General features: G+C 39.3%; 1 protein-coding gene across 1 annotated transcript; it reads left to right on the forward strand.

The window, feature by feature from the left end:
- The first annotated feature begins 322 nt into the window (after nucleotides 1-322).
- Nucleotides 323-6,024, forward strand: CCR6 (C-C motif chemokine receptor 6). The gene is made up of 2 exons (XM_072333785.1): nucleotides 323-339; nucleotides 4,947-6,024. Exons 1-2 carry the CDS (start codon nucleotides 323-325, stop codon nucleotides 6,022-6,024), a joined length of 1,095 nt encoding a protein of 364 aa, XP_072189886.1.
- The last annotated feature ends 4,670 nt before the right edge of the window (nucleotides 6,025-10,694 follow it).

Below are 10,694 nucleotides of genomic sequence, written 5' to 3' on the forward strand. Positions count from 1 at the left end.
CAGGCCTCCTCGATCTGCATTTGCCTAATCTCTCTTTGAACTCTTGTGTGTGTTTTTCCTCTGTAACATCCAGAAGCAAAAGATGCCCCAGTGTTGAGATGATTTTATCTGATATTACCTGATAGCTTCACAGGCAGCTCTCTGTATGGTTTTTTTTCTCTGCCTCAGTAAATGAATTTGCATTCAAAGCCTCCCAGAACTCGTGCTTTTATAGAATTTTCTTTTCCACACTGCTTTCTCCATATTTCTTCAGCTAGTTCTCCCATATACCTCATAACTTTATAGCAACAGCCTTGCCTCACCACATGCCTCCCGAGTGGGAATGAGCAGAACTGTATTGTAGTTGTCTGGTGGGAGCTCAACAGATTTTTACAGAAGTGTTACCATAACTTCTGCTTTGTCACTTTTTGCTTTTCTAATCACTGTTACTAAAAAAAGTCACTACTTTATGCCAAGTTTTGTGCAGATGTAGGTCAGATAGAACAGCCTCCTGGATGCTTAGGACATTATAATTTAATACCAATGCATTTGAAAAGAAATACAAAGTCATGGGCAATTAGAGAAGAATGAGAGATCTCTAAAAGATGTCCCAGGTACGCAGTGAGCAACAGAATCACATGTGTTAGCCTGACTCCAAAACTTCATGCCCATCCGGTCATCACAGATCAACAAGTCTTTGGACCACTGCTGCAACTTGGTCCTATAACTGCAGCTGTTATTTTGATTTATCAATGGAAATTTGTAATAGAGATGATCTTCATGATCTGCTACAAATGCTTCTCTTCATTTTCTGTCTTTAAATAATCTCTGCACTTAAACTCTTAAATCACTCTTCCACGCATTAAACTTTACTAAACCATATTTCAAGAGCTCAGTTATTTTACAGATGTAATCTTAACTTTCCCCACATTTGAGATGAGAGGCAGTGCTTTGTTCCAAACAGCAATAAGAAGTCCAAATTATTTCTTATTGAGTCCACTGAAGTTAGTTGAGTCACAGTCCTGATTGATTTCACACTTTTTTTGCAGCAAAGATATTTTTTTCAGCAGTAATAATTTTAACATCCACGGGTGGGTCAACATACACATTAATATATAGGAAAAATGATATCCTCGTTTCAGGGTTTTGGAGTATCAATGTGTTATGCTAGTGATTCGTGCAAATATGTTGGGATTTAATTGTATCTGAACCCAAGGGTTTGATCCAAAAAAAACCATACATTCAAGGAAATGCAATATGCCTGCTTAATTGATTATGATCGATGGTAACTTATTTCAAAACCCACCCGGTCACATCTTTGTTTCATTTCCTGGTTATGTTTCATGGAATGCAGTACCATACTTAAGCTGCTAGAGATCTACTTGTGTTGTGGTATGCTCTGTTCTGAAAGAAAATAGGAGCATGACATCCATCATCCTATATTTCTTTAGGATCTATTAATTTAAAGCATAGCTTAAAAGGCTGCCTGTATTAATACTATCTGATGCCTCCAATGAGGTAACATGGCTCAGTAGAACACTCACAGAAACAAATTCTAAAACAAGAATAAAGAATATGCTTTTTCACTTTTTTCTATGAATTACCTACTAATCTAAATTGCAATCAAGAGCTAAAGCCTGGAAATAGAGAGATATATATTTAAAAACTAATGAATCATAAAATGAAGTATTTTCATTTCTTATTTCAATTAACAACAGACGTAAATAGATCAAAGAGTCGCAGAATAATTTTCATTGGAAGGGACCTTCAAAGATCTTCTTAACACTTTATTTTTAATGATTCCAATGCTGACTCTGTTTTGTGAAAATAGGATTATTACATAGGTAGTCTCATTCAATTCATAGAATCATAGAATCACAAGGTTGGAAAGGACCTACAAGATCATCTAGTCCAACCATCCTCCCTTTACCATGCCTACAGAAAACCACTAAACCATATCTCCTAGTTCCCTATCCAGACACCTCTTGAACACTGCCAGGGATGGCAACTCCAGTACCTCCATCCCTGGCAGTCATTATTCAATGACTTCCCTCTGCCTTGCACCTCTCCAGCACAGATAAGGTTAAATAATTTTCTTTACTTAAAAAAAAAAAGCAGGTTTTTGCTTGTTAGGAGGAAGTGGTGATAATTTCAATTTAAGTCTGTACCTTTGACTATTGCTGTTATTTCTTGTTTTTTTAAATCAGAGTGTACTTCTATTTGAGGCTGTTTGTAAATGTACTTTAGCCAGCCACAGAAGAATGTAACAGAGTCGTACAGTATCATCTGACCTACAGACCATTTTTAAATCTGGTAAGTACTAAAATAGATTCTATGTAATGCATGTACACATGAGGAATACATAAAAAGTGCATGCAGTAGCGGGAGGGTGCTTGTAATGGTAGATAATGCTTGATTAATGCTTTCTGATTTCCTCCAAGTGCTGATAAATCTTTCCTCTACAAAAACCCATCTTTTTCCTGAGGTCTTTCTTCAGCCATTGTCTTATAATTCCAAATAACCTGTTTATTTAAGACTGTAGTTTAGTCTTACTTTGGAGAGTAGACTTTGTGTCTACTCACATATTGCTTCTATTGCTAAAGGAAATGTTAATGTAGATTAGAGCTTATAGGGGAAAATGGAGGGCTTATATGACATTTAATGTTCAGAAGTATGTTTGTGTGCACGTGCATAGACATGCCTGTATGTAATCAATAAACAATATTAGAACTCACCCAACCACACTCACTCCTGTATGTACAGAAATTTCTTTTTGAATATTCCCTAATATATTGGTGCAAAGCAAAGCTGCCTATTGAAAGACTACTGAAGAGATTTAAATCAGGAAGTTTACAGCTCTGATTCAGCTTCCTTTGCAGTCAGTGCACCTTCCTAACAACTTTGGTGAATTAAGTTTCAAATTCTCAAAAGGAAATAAGCTCAAGAGATTTAAATCAGGTTCTAAATCTGATCTCTGCTATTCTGGTTTCAGATTGAGTCTTTGTCTACCATCTTGTACCAGCCAGTCTCAAGAGGCTTTTGTTGGTCCTCATGTAAAGAAACATGTGGCTGGTGGTGCCCCAATGAATTTCTTAGGGATATAGAGTCTGTGCTTATAGACTTCAGGAAACACATATACCCCCTTCTTTCTAAATGCCTTCATGCTTTTTTATTCCATCTATGCTTTATATTCAAAAACTACTTTTATATCCAAGGAAAGTATGTCTTCCTATTTGTTAATCTGTTTATCTAATCAACTGTAAAATAACAGTTTCTAAAACAATAATCTAGACAGGCAACCATTTAGCACAGGCAGCACGAAGGGTAACAGAGACACCACGAATAGACATGTAACTGGCTGGGACAGAGGAGGGGGAAGCAACATCTGCAGACTAGGGTAGCTCAGAGAAAATAGACCAGGGTCCACAGTCCCAGGTGTACTGTATGACTTACCGGCTTGTTTTATACACCTCTGCATTTCAGAGAAGACACTTCAAGTTGTTAAAGCTTGCTTCAGGAACTGTTCAAGGACTTTCAGGCTGTCATTACTCCCACAGCTTCTAAAAATCAGCTTTGAAAAGCTTACAGAGGAAGCTGGAGTTGTGGTTAAAGATTTATTTAAAAGACAGGAAAAAATTGAAGCTGAGATGTTTAAACAACATGCTCTAGGTGCTCTTTTACCCATCCGAAGACTTCTGCCATAAGCCAGACTCCCTACTCGAGTCACATGGAAACTGCTTCTTCTTGTGGCTTTGGAGTGAAGACTGACCTGTCCTTTCCCAGCTTCCTTGTAATATCTCGGCTGTGTCTGCAGACTGTGTGAGGTTAATCAAGTTACTTATGTCCAGTTTTGTGCTTGTGGCCTCCGGTGGCACGCTCCCAGCAATGGCATGTTCCCCATTTTATCCATCTGAAGTCAAAACTTTACACCCTGTGGTCTGATTTGCAGAAGTCTGTGTCTCACTGCAATCACAGTCAATGGATTTGACTCTACATAACTGAAATCCTGCACTATGATAAGCACTCCTAATAGTGATGTTGGGTGGGGGGACGGGCATGTCAAATTGAACATCCCCAGTGAATACTTACTGAACTTGAACACCTTGGGGGTGTTCAAGACCACGTTGGACAGGGCTCTGGGCAACCTGATCTAGTAAAGGCGTATGTTTGGTGGCCCTGCTAGGCAGGGGGGTTGAAACTACATGATCCTTGAGGTCCCTTCCAACCCGGGTCATTCTGTGATTCTGTGATTCTGTGATTCTGTGATTACTGTAAAGACTCCATGCTGGAGTTTTTCTTCTGTAAAAGAGAGTCAGTAATGTGTATTCATCACACACATACATAAAAAAAAGATGTTAAAACAGTACATATTGTTATGGAGTATAGTAAGATGCTGGATTCTGCTGCTTACTCATTTATACCTGTCTCAGTACACTGATTTTAACTGCCATACTGCATTCTTGAAACTGAAATTTGATTTGTTCAGATTTCCTGAGGAGTGAAGTGAGTGTGAACTAAAGGACACGTATTCTCATCCATCGCTTATAATCTCTAAGGATGTAAGATGGTGCTCTTAACGATACTGATACAAACCGCCCACCTTCCATAAGCGCGCACTGTACTGCAGAGATGTGAGTTTTGTTGAGATTCTGTGTCTCATTGATACACCTGATGTGAGCTGGTTCTTCTTGGAACGCGAATTCAGTTTCCAAATGTTTTTTTCTGCTCCTTTTCATTTCTTGTGCTGTTTTCTCAATTCAACTTCTTTTTTTTTTTTTCTTTCCTTTTCAGAAATCTTTGGAGGGCATTTTGAAACTCTTCTCCACATATAGTTCCTTCTCAGAAGTGCACTAACAAAATGAATACTGTAAGTACTTAGTAGACAAACCATGTATAGAAGGGATTAACACCGATGAGTTGACTGTTGATCTTTTTATTTTTTTTTTTTAACAGACAGATTCCGAGAGTTATTCCACAGATTATTCTCTTGATACAGACTACGCTTCTCTACTTATAGCACCTTGTTCCAAGTCTGAAGTCAGGAGCTTCACCAAAGTGTTTCTGCCAGTTGCTTACTCACTGATTTGTATCGTCGGCCTAGTCGGTAACATCTTTGTAGTGATGACCTTTGCGCTATATGAGCGAACCAAGTCCATGACGGATGTGTACCTCCTCAACATGGCCATAGCGGACATACTCTTTGTGCTGACTCTCCCGCTGTGGGCAGTGAATTATGCTGCTGACAAATGGATTTTTGGCAGTTTCGTTTGCAAAATGGCCAGAGGTATCTATGCGATCAACTTTAGCTGTGGCATGCTGCTTTTGGCCTTTATCAGTGTGGACCGGTACATCGCAATTGTACAGGCAACAAAGTCATTTAAACTCAGGGCAAGAACGCTCGCATACAGTAAACTGATTTGTTTGGCTGTGTGGGCATCAGCCATTTTAATCTCCAGTTCCTCTTTTCTATACAGTGAAAGTTATAGCTTCGCCAGTAATGAAACCAAAATGATTTGCGATCACAAATTTGACAGAGCGTCTGACAGCATTGTCCTGAAATCAGTGCTGCTGTGTCTACAAGTGGGATTTGGATTTTTTGTACCTTTCGTGTTCATGATTTTTTGCTATGCATTCATTGTCAAGTCCTTACAACAAGCCCAGAATTCCAAAAGAAACAAAGCCATCAATGTGATTGTATTAATTGTGGCTGTGTTCCTAGTTTGCCAGGTGCCCTATAACACTGTTCTTCTCGTGGCAGTTGCAAATATGGGCAAGACAGAGAAATCTTGTGACTCTGATAATGTAATGGCCTACGCAAAATATACCACTGAGACCATAGCATTTTTACACTGTTGCTTGAACCCTGTACTCTATGCATTTATTGGAGTGAAGTTTAGAAGTTATTTTGTGAAGACAATGAAGAACCTTTGGTGCAGGAGGTACAAGAAATACAATAAACGTGGTTCAAGGACAAATTCTGACACTTATTCTTCACGACTGACAAGTGAAATTCTGACTGACAATGCATCTTCTTTTACTATATGATACAATTTTAACAACATTATTTCTGAAGGACTCTGTTCACCAAGCAACCCAACCCAGTCTCACTGTGTCTGTAGTAGACAGTCTTTTGGGGCTTCTCTCTACCTCAAGGGGAGCAACCATGACTTACAGTTCCTTTCAGGAAAATATTTAAGATAAAGAATAACACCATCCCATGGAAAACTGAAATCTTATTTACCTCTTTGAGCATTCATCCTCTTCTAAAGTGTGCTCTCACTTATCAGAAAAGTGAAGTTTACGGAGGAACTCTCCTTGTTTCTAAGAAAACTATTGTGTCTTGTCTGTCCTACATCTCTGAAATATCTCAAAAGCACAAAGGAAACAAATCAGGCTATGTCCAGGCTCATTCTGCTTGCATTTCTGCTGTTTATATTAATTATTTATACCTGGAAGTCTTAATTAAGTGTAGGTCTCCACTGTACTTTTGTGGTAGACAGGTGACTCTATGGATAATACTAACCTAAATGGATGACATTTTGAGCAAAGCATGGCAAAGAAAGCTAATGGAGAAATAAAGAAATGAGTTACTGGAAAAACTGGAATAGCTGGGCTTAGATGCCAGATCTCATAAATCTTTGCCTGGTTCTACACTCCGCCTGCTCATCAAGAATTGTAGAAGCTTATACCAAGGCTGAGGCTGTTCAAAGCTGACAAAGATGCACCTATCAAAATGGATGTTAAAAGAAATAATAATAAACAAAACAAAGAAAACTGCAAAATAAAGAGCACTGGAGCAGGCTCCTCAGAGCAGTGCTCATGGCACCAAGCCTGCCAGTGTGCAAGAAGTGTTTGGACAATGCTCTCAGAAGTACTGTTTCTTTTTTTTTGGGGGGGGGATAACCTTGCACAGAGCCAGAAGTTGGACTCAATGACCCTTGTGGATCCCTTCCAATTTGGGATATTCTATGATTCTGTAATTGATGTATGTGCAGAAAGGTTCTCTGACATCTAATTGCTTGTCTTCTGAACTGACAAAAGGACTTTACTTGGGACATTCTTCTCTTCATTTGGCACTGGATTCTGGTTCTGCACTCTATCGAAACTGATCACCTTATGAACATTCCTTGGTGTTGTTGTTTCTTGGTGTTGTATCTTTCTAGCTGAAATTCACACTCCATTTTCTAGAAGCCAGCAAATTGAACAGAAATGCCTATAGTCAAATTCCAGCTCTTTTATTTGTAACTAGGTTGGTTGCAGAATTTTCATTTCTTTGTATTTTGCTACCACTCACAGTTTCCATAGGAAGGGATTTACTGGCACCAAGTATATATGTATGACTTAATTCAGCTAGAATTTCTGACTTAGTCAGCATTTTACTTATTCTGAATACAGGGTTATTTCTAATCAATGTAGATAGTTGTAAGCAGTAGACCCTACAGGAAAATAGATTTTCCAGTAGACCCTCAGTGAAATTTCTACTCACTGAGAGAACTTCACCAACTTGTAACCATACGTGAGGTGGCAAGGTAAACAGGATAAGGAGCTGATGCATATCAAAGAGTGGAATGTAGGTAACACTGAGAGCCCTGTTGCTTTGAGTTTGCAATTTGCTGAAGCTCCTACCAGTTTTCTGCAGTTCTTCTGCAATGAGGGCAAATTGATTTACTGTTAAGCACAATAGCACATTCCTATGGCAGGAATAAATTAATGCAATATGCAGCTGGATGTTTGTCTTGGACATTTTTATGCTCATGGCTGAGGAGACAGAGGATTCTGGGTCAGCAACCACATCTTTCATAGCCAAGCAACGGGCCGAGTCTGGAGCCAAAAAAAAAAGCTTCATGAATGTTGTTGATGTGATATGATGTGAAACGAGTACTGCTTGTGCTGGTGTAATCCATCCTTGTTTACAGTGCACTGTGACATTCTTAAATGTCAGTGCCTGGTGTTATAAAGATGTGTCTGCTTATCATCACTGAATAATAACTTAGGCAAGAATATGATTCAGAAATATGTAAATGTGTCTGTGTGCATTTGTTGTAAATAGCACTGATGATGTATTGTGTGATAATTCAACAAATAAAAAGTGTAACAAAGATAGAAACCTCATCTCTAAGATTCTGGCTACACATATTACCTTGAAAATTCTTTTATTCATTGCAAAATCTCTCATACCTGAAGACTTAGCATCTCTCTTCCCTTCGTGGTCACTGTTCACCCCATTCTATGTGGTGGCCCTCCCACAGAGCACCGCTATTCCTAAGAGATCCTGCCTGGGCTTCCCACAGGCTGCATCTCTCCAAGCACTGCTCCAATATGGCTCCGTATCATGAGGCTCACCCTTCAAGCACTGCTCAACAAAGGTCCCCACAGGCAGCAGCACCCCTAGCCCTCCACTATGGGCTGTTCCCCGTGGGCTGCAGCTCTGGCCTGGGTTGCTCCTGCAGGAACTCTCCACAGGCTGTGGCCAGAAGTGTTACTAAGGGAAGGAGAACATAGCATGTGCATGAGATTAAAATGGTGTTTGGGTTACAGGTTGCCCTAATATTAAGACCTTGCCAAAAGCCCCCATCTGAGAACACCACAAAGTACAGATAAGATCTCAGTGACCATGAACAGTCTTTGTAAAGAAAAGGCTGTGAAAGGGTTGGGAAGAGCTCACAAGAGGCTGCCAAAAAGTAGAATTACAGCTCCAACTAGCGCAGTGCTGACTTCATGTCCTTACAGATCTGACTTGAACTCTGTAGGCAGTTACAGAATGGAGGTCTGGATTGTAAAACGTTTAATTTACACATATTACCTACTTAAATTTGTTGTGCAAAATATACTCTCAGGCAGAAGAGTGAGACCAGTTCAGAGTTTAACAACTGGAAGGGCAGATCCCATTTGCTTGATGTTGGGCAGCAGGAGGCTGCCGGTCAGTGGATGTCACTGAAGGTCCTCTGCCTCCAGATGTTTGTTCAGTGTCTTTTTCCATTGACAGTAGTGACCGGTGAGCTCAGGCCAGTGCTGGGAATTTAGGAAATGCAAAGGGCACAGAAAATGGGGTGGCATTTTCACTACTTGCAGAAACAATTTTCCAAACTTGCTGCAGGTGCTTCTTTTTATTAAAATAGCTGTGGGGTACAAGTGCAGTACACTGCCTAGTATGTACATGGTGAAACATTGTTTTCTTTTACATATATCCCATCAGTTATCTTTGAAGTAGAGTCTTAGTTTTCTATGATGTTTAACAACTGATGAATACATACTGAGCTGTGCCATCGCATACATACAGAAGATGCAACTGAAAAGCTTCAACAAGACAATTCATGTCCTCTCCCCAAGCTGAAGGCCGGGGCTGGGCTGTGGTATTGGCTTTGCATACAAATTCTTTGCTCCTAAGTGTATTCCATTCTGCTTTTGCTTGCTGCATGGAAGCTTTGCTTGACATTTCCATTCAAGGAGTTCAGAAGGAGGCAGGTCCTCTTTGCCCAGAGTAAAGTAAAGGTGTAATGTTTCAGTACAAGCCTAGAGATAAATCTATTTTCTGACACATATAATAAAAACTGAACTATCTTGTTAATCAGCTTTCTGTAAAAGTGTCAGTTTTCCTTCATGTACCTTCTTTTCTGTTTGTAGATTCATTTTCTTATAAGAGAGATCACTGTAAGCTAATGGGCCTGGAAAAGAGTCATACTGAACCAAGGACATGAAAACACTTTGGGCTGTGCTAGTACGAAGGGCAGGCAGAGAAAAGAAAATGACAGTTACATGCAATGAGAGCTTAGAGTTGATGATGAGTAGAAAAATGGGAAAAAGAGGGACTAAAACAGGCTAAAGATAAACATTTATATATTTGTTTTGATAGATTGTTAATGATTAAGCACATAATGGATAGAAGTAATTTTATTATTTAGACAAAACTATACTTTTAATCCCTGTAGGGGAATTTTGTTGACTAGAATTGGGAACATTTGAAGAGTTACTGAGCTTGTTGACAAAAGTAGCATGAAGACAGTACTTGAGGCTTTGAGGATTTGGACTGAGTTTGAAGTATAGTTTTTGATCCAGTGACAAATGATAAAGTTTACAAAATGTCAAAGCAGCATATCTCACAAAGGATCTCAAATCTCTTTACCTATCTGGTTTGTTTTCAAATACTGTAATAAAAGAGAAGGAAATGATTTCACGAAACCACTGAAAGAGTCTCATAATCTCTTTTTTCAAACTTCTGCTGAGCAACCAGGGTATCCTCACCACCACTACCCGCCTATGAGTTAGGAGCTCATATGCTCATGAATATACCCCATGTAAAGTATAGATCCCTTTCCTTGTCCCACTTCCCACCTTCTCCTTCCTCTCCAAAGAAAAAACAAAAAACAAAAAACCAAAATGAAACAAAAAAAAAACCCTACATAGAGGATGCTTCACCCTTAAAGAACACTACACAGATATCTCTGACTCTCTTGGCTGTACAGTTGCAGGTCCTTCAGGACAAAGGGGAATTAAATAATATCACCTTTTCTGGGTGAATGACATAACCTGGTGGTAAAGATATGACCACTAGACAAGGAGTTCTCAGGACGTTTTAACCATAAAGTTCCCTTTCTCACTAGTTCCTTAAAACAAATTCTCAGTTTTTTGGTTGAATGTACTCCACTATCCAACGTGGGTTGAAAAGTGTCTAAGTTTTTATTCAGTCAAGAAAACAGGACCTATTCCTTTGCCAG

Source organism: Excalfactoria chinensis, chromosome 3 (assembly GCF_039878825.1).
Source record: "Excalfactoria chinensis isolate bCotChi1 chromosome 3, bCotChi1.hap2, whole genome shotgun sequence".
NCBI lineage: Eukaryota > Metazoa > Chordata > Aves > Galliformes > Phasianidae > Excalfactoria > Excalfactoria chinensis.